The sequence below is a fragment of the Pagrus major genome, chromosome 20 (genome assembly GCF_040436345.1).
Source record: "Pagrus major chromosome 20, Pma_NU_1.0".
NCBI lineage: Eukaryota > Metazoa > Chordata > Actinopteri > Spariformes > Sparidae > Pagrus > Pagrus major.
In genome coordinates this window covers 27,291,562-27,309,061 of record NC_133234.1, presented here as the reverse complement: position 1 = coordinate 27,309,061, position 17,500 = coordinate 27,291,562, and the positions used below count along the sequence as shown (strand labels likewise).

The following is a 17,500-nucleotide window of genomic DNA, read 5'->3' as shown; positions in this document are numbered from 1 at the left end:
TGGGCCACGCGAGTCTACAACCGTACTGAAGAGTAAGGTGCAGGCGAAGTGGTCAGTGTGTGTGAGTCTTTTTCCTGATTTTGGCGGCCTTCGGTCTTCTCCTACGCACCTGTCGACCTTTAGGTGCGCAAAAGCTGCACTCTACATAATTAATATTTAAAATATGAAAATTCAAACAGCTTTTTCAGTTATTCATGTATAACTAATAGTCGTCCAGTAGTTGTTGAGATGTTTCAGTCTGGGCCACAGAGGAAGCAGAATCACGTCAGACTCTCGGAGAAAGAAACACAAAGAGAAAATCTGGTAATAAAAACAAAGATGCGTTCAGGTGACCGTCGAATCAGCTCCGACATCTGCATTCAAAACATGAAGCTTCCCCTCGGAGGAGAGAAGGAAGCAGCGGATGGAGAAACTGTTAATCAGGAAGAAAAGCGTGTCTGGAAATGATTAAACGATATAATGTGAGGCTCTGTGAGTCCCCGCGGGGTGTTTAAGTGTCTGAACTGGGAGCGCTGGGTTAATGTGACTGTAATGATGACAGAGAGCACAGATCAGAGCGAGGCCTCCTCCACTCACACTGACTCACACTGATTTCTGTCTTTGTTGCTTCAAACTGAAACACAGAAATTAATTTGCATCCACTCGACTGTTCGACGTTTGAGTTGTGGTTTTATAAACTCATTAAAGCAGCTGGAGAGCTTTCAGTGGCTGTGACGGCCGCCGGCAGGTAGAAGACTAATTAAAATCAACTACAAGAGGAAAAACTCAGCAGCCACGACTTCGTTACAAAGACAGCTGTCGGATTTCTGCTGGTTGCACAGGTGACGGACAGACAGACGGTTTTATAACGTCTGAACAAAAGGAAAGTTTGAGCCTCAGTCAACCTTCAGAGTCTAACACAAGCTCTGAGGAAGAGGTGCACTGTGGGTAATGTAGGCGGGAAGGAAGAAGAATGTGTGGAATATAAAGATCTGATCTGTATCTATAGTTCTGCTGAAGGATGATTTTAAAGATACAATGTGTAGAAATTTTGTGTTAAAGCGTCTAAAACCGACCCGACTTTGTTCTGTGTGTTGTTGAGTTTTGTTCTTACATTATCACACGTTACTCAAAGTAACGGTGCGTTTCATTTGGTCGCCTGTCGCTACTTTCACGACACACAAGTTGTTGAACGAGACAAAATTTAAGATGAATGAAAATGTAAAACTTTCACTCGTCTGTGAACATTTGTGAGTCACGTCGGAGAGATTTTCATCAGCAGTGCTGAGTTAAACAGGAGTGAAGATAAATACACTATTTAATCCCAGAAGTTACAAAGCAATCTCTGAGCTCTCCTCCCGTCGGTAAACGGCTCCGGATCAGAACCTGATGAGCCTCCAGGTGTTTATTCCTCCAGCAGGTCTGGATCTGCACCGACTCTCCTCCACAGCTGGAGGCTCTGAACTAACTGCCCGACAACACAAATAGCTTTGCCATCATCAGTGATGCGGTCAGAGCCGAGGCGCTGTGGGACTTGATATTATTTTCATTTTCTGGAGTTAAATCACAGACTGACAGAGAAACATCAGCAGATGAACCTGTAAAATATGTGAATATCTAATATTTCCAACATGTTCAGGAGATCGAAGCTGCAGAGACACAGGAAACAGAAAGTCCATGTTGTACATAATGTATGAATGTGGACGATCATGTGTGGGCGGGTACACACACACACACACACACACACACACACACACACACACACACACACACAGGTCGCCACAATCAGCAGTGTGTGTGTGTGTGTGTGTGTGTGTGTGTGTGTGTGTGTGTGTGTGTGTGTGTATGTGTGTCTGCAAGAGTATTTTCGGAAATGAAGGAATATCTAATTAGCTCTCAAACCAGAGAGGTTCAAGTGCTTTATATGCAAATACACACATGCACACACACACACACACACACACACACACACACACATATTATCGATTTTTGTACCAATCAGTCTGAATCCCACCAGCCCACACCAGACTCCATTCAAAAATGACACATTTTAACATTAATTAGCTTATTAGCTTAAATCAGTTTTGTGTAAAATCTATGAAAAAGATATTTTCTGAAATGTGATGATCTGCTGTTAAATTCAGCACAAAGTGAGATCCACCCAGCAGAGTTCACGTCCGTCCACACATCCCTCCCTCTGTCAAACCCTCTGTCCTTCCATCCTTTCCTCACTCTGTCCTCTCATATCCTTCCCTCCTTATTTCCTCCTTCCTTTCATCTTTTATGAACCGATTCCAAATTTCCAAACTGTGAAAACATTTTTAAAGCCAAATATGGTCATCCAACAGGTTGCCATGCCAACCGCATCCACCGGAGAGCTGGCTGTGTGTGTGTGTGTGTGTGTGTGTGTGTGTGTGTGTGTGTGTGTGTGTGTGTGTGTGTGTCCTGTATTTTACATAATGAGACAAAACTGCTGCGTCTGTTTCTTCCTCCAAACACAGATTTATAACACACACACACACACACACACACACACACACATATTATCCATCAATCTCGATCGTGGTCTGTTCTCAGGGATCACTTCCTGTGACAGAAGTTGTTATATTTAGCTGCCATCTGCCCCCCCACACCACACACACACACACACACACACACACACACACACACACACTCATGAATCTCTTTGTTCTCTGTTCATCTTTGTGTCTCGATTCCTAAAGCAGATTCTTCTAAACGTCTTCAGTTTATTTTTAATCTTCGCCGTCGTCACGACTGAAACTGTCACATTTGAATATTTATCAGATCCCAACAACTACTTCCTGTTTAAAGGTGTTTCAAATGGAAACATACGGAAGATGACACTTTTTCAAGTTAAAAATAACGACAACATCAAATATTTTTCTGAGCGTTTGAAGGCCTCGGCCACGTCACAGCTCCCCCGCTGAGCGTCTGTGACGACGCTGGAAAGACGTCCAGTGGAGAACCAGAAAGACGCTGACTGGATGTCCATGTGACGTCCTTACAGGGTTAAAACTTAAAGTTTTTACAGTGTAATCTAAGACATCGTTTTAACTTCAGTCATCAGCTTCATTAAAGACCATGTTCGGCTAATATTTCAACGTGTGATGACCAAAACATGGTCAACAGATTTTGCTGCATGGAGTCAAATTTGGCCGTCAATACAACTTTAATCTGAACCACGAGAAGTTCTTCAGACGTCTGTGACTGAAGTTTAAAAGATGTCTGAAATGACACTGTCAGGACGTCACTTGGACATCAACAGTGGACATTGTTTCCTGCGTCCTCAGACGGTGAATTGGCGTCTTCTGGAGATGGTCACGACAACAGCAGATGTGTTGATGATTTCTGTTTGTCATCATAAAGGACACAAAACTATAAAGACACTGTGACAAAGGTGACTTGGGATGAGTGACCTTGATTCCTTCTATATATGTGGGATTTATTGATGGGAGCCCACCAGACTCCATTGATAAAAACAGTGATTTTACGTCACAGGACGTGGGAGCTGCTGATCTAACGCTGCCTCTGTTTTCACGTATTATTACTTCTCACCCGACCGACTGGAGCCTGCGCCTGAGATGAACCAGGTGAATGTGACCTCTCTCTGTCGGTGTTGGTCAGTGCTGCAGTGTGACCTCAGAGACCCCCGGGCCCTCTCCCATAATGCACCGGGACACTGTCCTCATTAGAGCCTCCCAGTGCGGTAAACAGCCACGTCTTTCAGACTCCTCACCTTCAGTCTTTAACATAGACTGTGTGTTAGACATGTGTAGTCTGACGACATCACTGTGACGTCATCAGGCCACAGATGACATCATAAAAGTGTTTTCACAGACTGAGGAGGAAAAACCAGCAGCAGGGAGCTGTCATGACCTGCTGCTGGAGAAATGCTTTATTATTTATTAATTATTAAGAGTGAAACATTTCAACTACTATTAAACACACACACACACACACACACACACACACACACACACTACATGTAAAGCTCCCAACATCTCTCTCTCTCTCTCAGCAGGTCTGCAGCTCACTCGCCCACGACAGAGAATGACCCACTTAGTCTGAGCTGGACACACACACACACACACACACACACACACACACATGCACACACACACACACACACACACACACACACACACACACACACACTGCACACACGCACTATTTTCAGTAGTACAAACAATCTGTGCGAGCCTTCCCTGCCCACACCAGACTTCATTCAAAAATGACTCATTTTAACATTAACTGATTAGCTTCCATCCCTTTTGTATAAAATCTGACAAGAAGACATTTTTTCAGATCGTGACGACTCGCTCTTGAATTCAGCATGCAGTGTAATTCACCCAGCAGCTTTTACTTAAATATAAATGTCATCAGTTGGTTCACACCGCTCGCTGCCACCCACCGGCACAGAGGATTGGCCATCTGGAGGATTGTTGTTGAGCCGCTGTGAGTCCACAAACACTGAGACAAAGGGATGGAAAACTGTCCTGAAAACATGCACAGGTCCGAAGGTGCCTTCTGAAAGCCCATGTTGACCCCTCACCATTAACTCATTAACACATTACTGAAACATGAACCCTTTCAGGAACCTTTTTGATCCATAAAGCAGATTTTCTTTCCAGTTTTAACCTAAACAAACCAATATTGATACAGTATGATACAAAATCTGGTTAAAACGAGTTGATTTCACAGCTGAGTTGTTGGTAAAACACACACGAGTTAGAGAGTCCTGTGACTGCAGCTTCAGTCCAAACACACCAACATCAACCTGTGCTTTAAGTGGGAGGATCACGTTACTAAACAGGCTCCTTATGTAACACACTCACCTCAAATACAGCTATAAATATAACAAAGGAGCTCGGAGTGAACGCAGCAGAGACGAGGCCACGGATCTGATGAGGCCGGTGTCCCAACATGTGTGAGACTTGTCATGTTGAGCTGCTGTGTCAAAGTTCATTTACGTCTAAATAAAGGTGAACAGTGACATAACAGCAATATGCTAAAGTACCATCGAGGTATTCAGGAAGCTAACGTCTTTTATTAAGCGTGTTTGTGTGTATGTAGGATAATTAATGGCTCCAGGAGCAACAATCAAATCACAACATGTGGAGACGATCAGCTGCTGTTGTCTGACGGGTAAATGACGGCGTGTGTTTTTGTATTGTTTGTTTCACTGAACAAAAAGTGACTTAAATCCTGAAGTTTGTCAGCTGTTATTATATCATCTGACCAGTTCATTAGTTTCCTGTTAGTTCTTAAAATATTGATCAAAGTATCCATGAAACGGTCAGTGGAGTGCTAACCAACCAACCAACCAACCAACCAAACAACTAATCAACTAATCAACCAAACAACCAAACAACCAAACAATTAATCAACCAAACAAACAACCAACCAAACATCCAAACAACCAAACAACTAATCAACCAAACAACCAAACAACTAATCAACTAATCAACTAATCAACTAATCAACGGAGGTAATTCTTCGTTCTTGAGTTAATTCATTTCCTGTGAATTATCTGGTTAAGCTGAATGGAAGCGACACGATTTGACCAAACACTCACTGAAGGTTTGTCTCTTTGTTGTTGTTGTAACTTTGTTTAATTCCATTGATTGTGAGTCTGTGCAGACGACCTGTGATCACATTGTGTTTGTAGAAGCCGCTGTGTTATAAACTGAGTCAGAGGAAGGAGGAAGAAACTAAACCTGTGCAGCTGTGTTTGAGAGGAGGTGAGCGTTCAGCCGCCCTCAGGCGTTCTGACACGTTACGCAACGCTCCACGAGTCTGACACGTTCCTGGATGGAAACCAGCAGCTGGGAAAGGTCGAACTGAGCTGCAGGAAACTTGTGCAGCAACTTCTCACATTTCCCTGTAAATGTCACAAAGCTCAGAGCCTCGGCACGACTGCAGCCAGGACAATAAGTCTCGACTCAGGGAACAGACTCATGAGAGAGGTTCAGTTAACGGGATGAGAAATTAAAGCCAAAGACTCTTAATGACAGAAAAACCACATGAGACAGGGCATGAGACAGGTCATGAGACAGGTCATGAGACAGGTCATGAGACAGGTTATGAGACAGGTCATGAGACAGGTTATGTGACGGTCATGAGACAGGTCATGTGACAGGGCATGAGACAGGGCATGAGACAGGTCATGTGACAGGTCATGAGACAGGTTATGTGACGGTCATGAGACAGGTCATGAGACAGGGCATGTGACAGGTCATGTGACAGGTCATGAGACAGGTCATGTGACAGGGCATGAGACAGGTCATGAGACAGGTCATGAGACAGGTCATGAGACAGGTTATGAGACAGGTCATGAGACAGGTTATGTGACGGTCATGAGACAGGTCATGAGACAGGGCATGTGACAGGTCATGTGACAGGTCATGAGACAGGTCATGTGACAGGGTATGAGACAGGTCATGAGACAGGTCATGTGACGGTCATGAGACAGGGCATGAGACAGGTTATGTGACGGTCATGAGACAGGTCATGTGACGGTCATGAGACAGGTCATGTGACAGGTTATGAGACAGGTCATGAGACAGGTTATGTGACGGTCATGAGACAGGTCATGAGACAGGTCATGTGACAGGGTATGAGACAGGTTATGTGACGGTCATGAGACAGGGCATGAGACAGGGCATGTGACAGGTCATGTGACAGGTCATGAGACAGGTTATGTGACAGGGTATGAGACAGGTCATGAGACAGGGCATGAGACAGGTTATGTGACGGTCATGAGACAGGGCATGAGACAGGGCATGTGACAGGTCATGTGACAGGTCATGAGACAGGTCATGTGACAGGGTATGAGACAGGTCATGAGACAGGTCATGAGACAGGGCATGAGACAGGGCATGTGACAGGTCATGTGACAGGTCATGAGACAGGTCATGAGACAGGGCATGAGACAGGTCATGAGACAGGTTATGTGACGGTCATGAGACAGGGCATGAGACAGGTCATGAGACAGGTCATGAGACAGGTCATGAGACAGGTCATGTGACAGGTCATGAGACAGGGCATGAGACAGGTCATGTGACAGGTCATGAGACAGGTCATGAGACAGGTCATGAGACAGGTGATGAGACAGGGCATGAGACAGGTCATGTGACAGGTCATGAGACAGGGCATGAGACAGGGCATGAGACAGGTGATGAGACAGGTGATGAGACAGGGCATGAGACAGGTCATGAGACAGGGCATGAGACAGGGCATGAGACAGGTGATGAGACAGGTGATGAGACAGGGCATGAGACAGGTCATGAGACAGGGCATGAGACAGGGCATGAGACGGTCATGTGACAGGTCATGAGACAGGGCATGAGACAGGTCATGTGACAGGGCATGAGACAGGGCATGAGACAGGTCATGTGACGAGCGTGTCCTCACCTTCCATCACGTAGACCAGAGAGCCCACGTCGCCCTCCTCGATGATGCAGGCGTCTTTGCCGTAGTCCACCGGGTACATGCAGTCGACGATCTCGTGGATCTGAGACAGCTCCAGGTTCTTCATGAAGTCGTTGTCCAAGATGGCCTCCTTTATCATCTCCTTCGACCTGAGGGGAGGGAACAAGGAGAGGTGTGACACGTGAAATACTGTCACCTGATTGGCTGATACTGATTGTTTATTTAAATCATTTCTGAGTCAAATTATCCAACAAGAAGAAAACAACAGGTCGAAGAGCTGAGACGATTATTTCTGTTATCTGATTTTAACTCACTGTAACAGGATGAATATGAGTCTCAGAAGCTATTTTAATCTTAAATATTGTGCACAAAATTAATAATGTTAATAAATGAATAATTATGACTCCACATTATTAAAGTCACGAAAAACAGTGTCTTTATTTTAGTTCACAAAAATGAAACAAAAATATGAAATACAGCATGTTCTCCACAAATGTTCATGTTTCTGTCACACACAGGACATCTGATAATGATGCACTGACACACACACACACGCACACGCACACGCACACACACACACACACTATTATCTGACTTCATATCTCTTCATAAACACAGTGAGAGACTCAAAATCTGTGTTTCAGCCCTCAGGTGAACCATGAAATGGCTTTATATGTGTGTGTGTGTGTGTGTGTGTGTGTGTGTGTGTGTGTGTGTGCGTGCGTGTGTGTGTGTGGTCTATTAAAGTCTGATCACTCCTAAATGAGCACTAAACCACCTCCACCTGCTCTCAGTGCAGATTTACAGAATTATTCAGCAGAAAACATCCTGACAAGATGATTTTGATGCATTTGTGTGGTGCTGAAGAGAATCTGAAACCGGAGTGACGGAGGAGAGTTTGTCACATCTTCAGCTCAATAACAGACGTCTGATTAATGACTTCAACATTTAACAATGTTTGTGTCTGCTGGTTTCATCGTCTGTCTTCATTTCTCTGTTAATGTGAGTTTGATCAACAGAAGGTCGCAGACGCTCCGCCGTCCCGATGTTATTACAGACAGTGAACTAACCGCAGACGCTCCGCCGTCCCGATGTTATCAGGATATGATGTTTAACCAGCGATGTTTTGTGGGCTAAAAAACATAAATATGAATTGAACAGTGATGTCAGATCTTTGGTTATTAGTTGAATTGAATAGTTAGATGATTTAAAGAGACGTCAGGAGCTGCTCTACATGTCGACTCTCACTCTTTGCTCTGGTCAGTGTTGCTCCTGATAACAAATCACATATTAGATCTATAACTGAGTTTGATTGTTGTCATAATCAAAGTAATTTGTGATTACTGTGTTGTATTGACTATAATGAGCAATGTTTCCTCAGCAGCTGGTGCTACACATGAGCTGAGGAGAGGAGCAGCTTCTCTCAGAGACGTTGCAGAGAGCGAGGAGGATACTGCAGCTGTTTCCTTCCTGTCGTCTCAGAAAAACACATTTTAATTCAAGCGGACTGAAAAGAGACAAAGAGAAAGAAGGAAAGATGAAGAGAGGAAAACAAACAAACAGTCCAAATACCAACCCTGGCAGCCGTCCACTGGATCAGTTTCAGTGTCAGAGGCTCTGAACTGAATAAACTGAATAAACTGATGTTCGACCAGTGAAGTCTCCTGACGAGCCTCAGAGGGTTTAACAGATCTGGAAACAGTTTATTCTGACACGGTCCAAACCCTACAGAACCTGATGAATAAACATATAACATCTTATTTAAGTCCATACAGCTCGTCTGCTGTAATCACAGTCACCCAGAGCTGCAGAGCCGGACCTGGAGGAGTAAACACCCAGAACCACTGGAGATTCTGCCGAGTGTTGTTTGTGTTCACGTCGCCTCAGTTAGGTTGATCTCTGTGATCACAGCAGACGAGCTGCATGGAGACACCTGATGTTTACATCATATCATCAGGAGGAGATGATGGCTGAGCCTGACTTTATATCATCAGGAGGAGATGATGACTGAGCCTGACTTTATATCATCAGGAGGAGATGATGGCTGAGCCTGACTTTATATCATCAGGAGGAGATGATGACTGAGCCTGACTTTATATCATCAGGAGGAGATGATGACTGAGCCTGACTTTATATCATCAGGAGGAGATGATGGCTGAGCCTGACTTTATATCATCAGGAGGAGACGATGACTGAGCCTGACTTTATATCATCAGGAGGAGACGATGGCTGAGCCTGACTTTATATCATCAGGAGGAGATGATGGCTGAGCCTGACTTTATATCATCAGGAGGAGATGATGGCTGAGCCTGACTTTATATCATCAGGAGGAGATGATGGCTGAGCCTGGCTTTATATCATCAGGAGGAGATGATGGCTGAGCCTGACTTTATATCATCAGGAGGAGATGATGGCTGAGCCTGACTTTATATCATCAGGAGGAGATGATGGCTGAGCCTGACTTTATATCATCAGGAGGAGATGATGGCTGAGCCTGACTTTATATCATCAGGAGGAGATGATGGCTGAGCCTGACTTTATATCATCAGGAGGAGATGATGGCTGAGCCTGACTTTATATCATCAGGAGGAGATGATGGCTGAGCCTGACTTTATATCATCAGGAGGAGATGATGGCTGAGCCTGACTTTATATCATCAGGAGGAGATGATGGCTGAGCCTGACTTTATATCATCAGGAGGAGATGATGGCTGAGCCTGACTTTATATCATCAGGAGGAGATGATGGCTGAGCCTGACTTTATATCATCAGGAGGAGATGATGGCTGAGCTCTCTGAGAGGCTGTGAAGCTCCGGCTTATAAGAGACGAGTCTGTTGTACAGAAGTTTTATTTCCTCCGGCCTGGAACCATCAGAGCTGGATCTTATTTTGGTGAGTCTGCAGAGGAAGAAATATTTCAGGCCGGCTTTAATATCTGCATGTAAATTGGAGTGAGGAGGAAACTGACTTCTATGAAGACACGTTGTGACCGGACGGAGGAGGTGATGAAGGACACCCTGGTGTTATTACAGCAGGAGGAGGAGGAGGAGGAGGATTTACAGGTAGAGGAGCTGAAGAGATGAAGTGATAGAGACGAGCGAAACAACAGACAGAAACATAAAAGAAGATATTTAGAGTCGAGGCGACTGAAAGAGAAAACAGACGGAGCTCACGAGACAATAAACAGAGAGGAAGTAAGACAAAGTCATTACGAGAGGCAGAGGAGGGAGAGTGAAGAAGACAAAGAGAATGAGGAGGAGATAACGTGACAGAGATGAAGAACAGAAAGCACAGAGCGCACCAGAGGGCAGCCGAGAGAAGAGACGTCGTCTGAGCCAACGACACACTCAAGGGATGTACATAAGTACAATTACTCGAGTGCTGTACTTAAATACAGTACAGTGTGACAGACAGGACGTCGGCAGTTTTCAAAATAAGAGTCGTCTCTCTCAGCTGATCATTAACCTGTCTGCTGTGACGAGCTGAAAAATGCTTATGAAGCTCTGCTGCAGACAGCAGGAGAGCTGGTGGGCGTTCGCAGCCTACACACTCTCTACTGTAATACTTTTATTTATGTTCAAAGACACGCACACACACACACACACACGCACACACACACACGCGCACACACACACACACACACACACACACACACACACACACAAAGAAGCAAGCTGCAGGACGCTGACAGCCAGAAGTGGTGGGATGGTAAATGAAACCCTGTCAGCTGCCTGTGTGGAGCTGTGTGTGTGTGTGTGTGTGTGTGTGTGTGTGTGTGTGTGTATGTGTGTGTGTGGGCGGGCCACACGGATTAAAAGCTAACACAGTGGTTGTTATCTCTGGCATGGACAGACAGAAAAACACATTATATTACAGAGAGCTCTGAGAGGTGGAGGCTGACGAGGCGGCGATACTGAAGCAGAACCTGTAGAAACATCATCACTGTGGACGACAGGACGAAGCTCAAACTGAAAATAAAAGTAGAAACTGTATCAATGTTTTTTTTTTCATGTGTAATCTGAAATATCACATTGGAGTCGGTTGATGGAGACGGAAAAATTCATCAGTCTTCTGAAATCTAACAAAGAAGTTTTCACGCTCGCTTTAGATGGTTTCTGCCTTTTTTCCAAAAAAGAGTTTATGAGCTGAACGCGAGATGGAAACACCTTTTCAGAATAAGTTCTGACCTAACAAACACTTAACTCACATGACTGATCAGCTGTTCCTGCTGCGAGGACAGAAGAAAAAGAAGCAGCTGGTTTTTTTGGTCTTTTTCTTTGAGGTTGAGCTTTCAGTTTGTGACCTCGTCTTCTACTCCATTTATTACTGGGCGAAATGTCATGACTACGATCAAAAGCTTAATTGATAAAAGTACAAACTGAATTGCAGAAGTAGAAAGAGTCCAGTTACAAGTGTCATCGCTGACATTGTGGTTACAACATCATGACGAGTTGAGCAACAACAACACGAGAGCAGAACGTCACCGCGCAGCACAAACAGGCAGTTAGAACGAGAAACGCCGTCGCTTCGAGTTAAAAGATCAATCAGGTCACAACTGCAGCTTCTTTTAAACTCACAGACAAACAACACAGTCATCATCTGGAGAGTTAACCTGCGAGCTGCAGCTAACTTGCTAAGCTAGCAGGCCCTCACCTCTGAGGCAATCAAAGGAGGTATTATTTTTGATAAATTAATTACAAATTAAATGTAAATGATTATTTTCTTGCCTAAAAAACACGATACTCGATTTGTCAACATAAACGATAAAAGTTGGAGTACAAAAATGACAGCAACGTTGGATTTAGCTGTCCTCTGTTAGCATCTGCTAGCTTTTTGTAGCATGTTGCATGTTAACAACATATTAGAAAATGATCTTTCCATCATTTTTAAATAACTTTCTCAGCTACTTTCAGGGAAATTCAAAGGTTGAGTAGCCTACAATTAGCATAGCATTTTAACATGCTAATCATTAGTATGGTATCGTTAGATGTTTATATTTAGCCTGTTAGAAAGTGATCTTTCCAACATGTAGACGACTTTCTCAGATACGTCCACTGCAGCTGATACAGAGGAAGAGGAGCCGTTACTACAAAATAAATTCATGCTCTTATCAGACCGAGCAGGTCCGCTGATGTCGGAGTAAACTGAATCAGAGTTCAGGAGGCTGAACGCTGCAGCCTCCTGCTGTGTGCTTAATGAGAAAACCCTGAGGGAGGAGGACCACCTGCTGCACAGGTGCACACTGAACAGGTACATCACGCTCACAGTCACTCATTGTGTGGGAGTCACAGAGGCTGAAGGTCTCACAAAACACCTCTCCACCCGCGTCTCCATGAAATCACTCAAATAGATGTTACATAGTTTATGTAGAGCGTCAGGTTTCAACCCTTCAGCAGCTTCCATCCAAACTTAAAAATGTAATTTCCAGATGACCATCAACATCTGTATTCATCATGGCGGCCTGGCGAGAAACTCTGGTGAGATACTGCATCTGAACGTGAACTAAAATATGTTTCTGACAACATCTGAGGTGAGAAATAAGCTGCAGCAACAGGTTATTGATTCATAATGTATCAGTGCTGTTGGAGGTTTGTGAGCAGTGAGTTCAGACGCTGCCTTCTCTTTCTTTAAGTCTGTAATCGAACAGTTTGTGCTCCACAGGAACATCAGCAGCGATCTATAACCTGATGTTGTCTGAGAGCAGTCGTCCGTCTCTGCATGTCTCCTGGCTCAGTGTCCCTCCCACTCACAACTGTCTCACACACACATTTTCATATTCGTGTGTGTATAAATAAAGATCAGTGGCAGCAGCAGCTGTTTCTTCAGCAGGACGACCTGCAGCTGCTGATCCCACCAGGAAACTACAGTTTTTATGTGTGTGTGTGTGTGTTAGACTAAAACCAAACCGTGCACGGAGGAACTGCCATTTTCTACAAACACCGTATTTTCCTTGTGTTGTTTAACTCATGACGTTAGGTTTAGTTTGTGTCTTTTTCTGTCTTTCTAATTTGGGAGATACTTTACAAGGTTCATCCTGCAGGAAGCAATAAAATGTTCACATTTTGCATCGATTCAAACTCCAGACCAGGTTGTTTCAGATATAATCTGTAAGAATTCTGCATTAAAATGTCTAAAAACAACTCGACCTTTGTTCTACATGTTGCTGAGTTGTGTTCTTACATTATCAGAGAAAATCACAGAAACCACAGAAATCCACCAGTTTCCTCGAGGTAACGTTTCATCTGGTCGCCTGTCGCTATAACTTCCAGGAGAGTCAGAGAGCGAGTGAAACAATCATAAATTCAGTAGTTCAATCCAACTTTCCAGGATCGATCATTTGTTTCTAACAAACATCTGGAAACTGTTTTTCATGCTTTCATAAGCAGTCAGTTAGATTTCTGAAATTCGTTGCTCTCTGGCATCAGTGAAATCCGTCTCCGGCCTCCCCCTCATCTAAAACTGTGCTGCCAGAATCTTGACTCAGACTAAAGATCACTGATCCGGTCTTCTCTACACTGATTACCTGTTGCTTTTAGAACTGATTTTCAGATTGTATTGATTACTTACAACACCTGAGAGGCCTCGCTCCAAGTTACTCAACTGATCTTTTATTGGCCCGCGTTCCTTCTCGCACCCTGAGATCCTCAGACGGATCTCTCCTTGTTGCTCAGAGGTCCAGATTAATTTATAAAGGTGATCGAGCCTTTGCAGTCGGAGCTCAAAGCCTCTGGAACGAGCTGCCTGATGTCAGTGTCATCTTTTAAATCACTTTGAAAACTCATTTGTTTCAGTGATTTTATCTGCTTTAATAAAGCGTGTCCGACTCTTCTGTGAATAGTTTTTAGTCGCTGTGTGTTTGATCTGGTTTAGTAAAGCACTTTGTAACTGTGTTTTGAAAGGTGCTGCATAAAAAAAGTTTATTATTAATATTATTATTGTTAGATAGATTTTAATCAGTAAACATGAACTCCTTTGATCTCATGATACTTTGCCTTATTTTTCACGTGTGGCGACATTTTGTCAGCAAAATCTCGATGAAGCAAAGAACCAAACCTGAAAATAGAAGATAAAATATGCAGGTTGTGGAACAAGAGGTTAATCAGTCTACTAATACAAACTGTCTCCAGTGTTTTCTGAGGATTAACAGAGTACGTTCAGAAATAAAAACACCGCAGTCGAGTTGTTAGATACCATATTTCAGAGCTGTCAGCAGCTCCAACCTGGATAAATAAACTGAAAGAGATGGAGACTGGAGAGACGCCACATACATATTCAGCATGTAAATATTCACCCTTCCAGGATATAAATGGTTTCCTTCTCCTCCACCTGTGCACTGTGGACTGACGGACTGAAAACGTCTGAAAGTTTGAATCTGCCTGCAGGACGTCTGCTGGCAGCCTCCACTCAGCTGAGTTCAAACGTCTCCATGAGAACAGAGCCTGGTGGGCATCCAGAGCCAGCTCACTTTAACTGCCTGCGCCCCCTTTTAAACACCAGCAACCACAGAAGAAGAATAGTTGTTTATAGAGAGGTTGTTTTGTCTCCCCAACCATATTGGGACAACACAGAAAGGCCAACTCCTCAGGTCCAGACTCTGCTGTCCACCTACACCTGAAGGAGACACATCATTCCTCTGAGGACAACAATGTAAACATCTTGTCCAGAGAAGACAGATGGTTTGAAAGAGGAGTAAAAGAATCCATCTATGTCAAACTGGAACGACCGTCTCTGAACAGAGGAGGAGGACTAAGACATCACTGATCACCCACTACTGTACTGAGTTCTCTCCCCAGACAGCTTAACAACCACTCACACCTGGACTCACCTGGCCTCACCTGGACTCACCTGGACTCACCTGGACTCACCTGGCCTTAGAAACCCACATGAAGGCCGGTTGGACCAACGACCCACAAGTGGCCCTGACGACTCTGAAACTCAGAGCTCACACATGTCCTTAACAACTCAGTAAGGACACTCCCACACTCTGTAAGGACACTCCCACACTCTGTAAGGACACTCCCACACTGGGTTTAAAAGCCTGCACCTCCTCCAGTTAGTCAGAAGTGAAGAAGCCTCTTGGAGGTGAAACGTTCTCAAAAAACTGAAACAAGTCCAGTTGACTACGATACAGAACTTAGAGGTACCATTGTTTTATTACAAACTTCTCAAACTGCTCCCATGCAACTGCAATAATGAGGGAGCATTCAGCACAAACTAAAGTCCATTAACCTGCTGGAGTGGAGACAGGTATCTCAAGAAAACCAGAACTACATGACTGAACAGAGTACAAATTAACAGTTTCAACAGCACACACAAAGTGGACTTACTCTGGGCTCTTGGGGTAGAAGGGCAGCGTGACGTGGCTGAGGTCACTGATGTCACAAGCGGTGGGCTCAGCGGAGATGGCCTGCCGCTTGCTGCGGTGCTGGTCTGGCTGAAGGACAAGGCTCTGCTGCTGGGCCTGGACCTGCTGAGCCGTGGCGGGCCGGAGCACAGACCGGTACTTGTCCAGCTCGTTCTGAAGCCGCTGGATCAGCTCATCCTTCTGATCCAGCTCCAGCTCCAGCTCATCGATCAGGGTGTCGCGCTGCCGCAGCTCCTCGATCTTCTCCTGCAGGGCGTACTGCAGGTCCCGTAGGGTGCCCATGGGTTCTCTGTAGGGGGTCCCAAGAGTTCTCAGGGTTCCTCTTGAGTGTTTGGGGGGTCCTCTGAGGTCCCCAGATTTCCTCTGGAGCTTGAGGGTCCCTAAAGGGTTCCTCAAAGTACTTAACTCTTGGGATCCTCAAAGTCTTCAACTCTCACCAGATTTCCTGATGGTCAGGGTTCCCCCAGATGCCTTCTGATTTCTCAGCAGCACCTTGGTTTCTTCAGAGTCTTGCTCAGGGTCCCTTTCGGATGTACAGCAATTGTCAGAGATTCCTAAAGTTTCTCCAGGTACCTGAAAGCTGTGGTTCCTCAGGACACTTTAAATTTCCTCCTCCTTCCTCCTAAATATCTTTGGGGTCTTGAGGGTCTGTCTGGATTTTCTCGAAAGGGGTTCTTCCAGGTTCCTACGCGATACGTAACATCTCACAGAGCTTCCCAACAAGTCTTAAAGGTCCTTAGGTTTCTTCTGGGGTTACTTGGTGTAATTAAGGGTTTCCTCCAGGATCTGCTGGATGTTAATCTTCCTCAGAGACTTTAAGGTCCTTAAAAAACCTCTTACAAAGTTTTTTTAGGGCATTTCAGAGTTTCTCCAGGTTTTCTCAGGGTTGGAAAGTAAGTCTAGGATCCACAGCTTTCCTCCAAGATTTCCTCAGGGTCTTTGGGGTCTCAAGGTTCTCAGATGGTTTTTTCAAGGTTCTTTTAGGATTCTTACAAGAATCTTCAGGAGTTATTAGGGCCAAAAGTTTCTTCTGGGGTTCCTTGAAATAGATTTTCTCCAGATGTATGGCAGCTCCTAAGGCTCTGGGGTTTCATTGGGCTTCTCAGATCCCTGTAGTTTCTCAAAAGGTTTGTCAAGGTTCCTCCAGGATTTTTTTTGAAGGTTTTTCACGGGCCCCCCAAGGTGGCTCATTTGTGGTCTTTAAAATCTTCAGGGTCCATCCAGATATCCATGGTTCCTTAAAGTTATCTGCTTCTTCTTCCAGGACGAAAATCTGATTTTAGACATCAAGAAAATAACACAAACTGGGAAAAGTCTGTAAAATAAGAGGCACTAACTGGTTCTCGTGGGCTCTTCTTCCTTTCTTCTAAAGGAAAATTCTGATGTGAAACAAAGGTGATGGATGAAGTTGAAGACCAGGGAGCCTTTTTACTACTTCCTGGATTTCCTCTTCTGCAGGAAATATGATTACAGCAGATGTAACACGTGGACGAAGAACAAACACACCAACAGAAGCAAAGTGAGCAAAACAAAGTTGAAAGTGAGTCGATGAAAAATAAATCCACAGATTTGATGATTTTTCACTTAGAAAGACTGTAAAAATAATTTAAAATATTCCTGATTTAAACTCCTCAAAAGGCTCCAGGCAGATGTAAAACATCAGCTTTCTGCTGTTACACTTTTTCCTTGAGGAGGAAGGAGAAAC

General features: G+C 44.4%; 1 protein-coding gene across 2 annotated transcripts in view; it reads right to left on the bottom strand.

Moving 5' to 3' along the window:
- LOC141016068 (cGMP-dependent protein kinase 1-like) overlaps nt 1-16,670 on the bottom strand; it is a 47,287-nt gene extending 30,617 nt beyond the window's left edge. For both annotated transcript variants that reach the window (XM_073490320.1, XM_073490319.1), the window contains exons 1-2: nt 15,758-16,670; nt 7,414-7,580 (exon numbers count right to left, since the gene is read on the bottom strand). In XM_073490320.1, the coding sequence (XP_073346421.1) occupies nt 7,414-7,580; nt 15,758-16,077 (487 nt within the window). In that variant the 5' untranslated portion in view covers nt 16,078-16,670. The remainder of the gene's footprint in view (nt 1-7,413; nt 7,581-15,757) is intronic.
- Between the last annotated feature and the right edge of the window lie 830 nt (nt 16,671-17,500).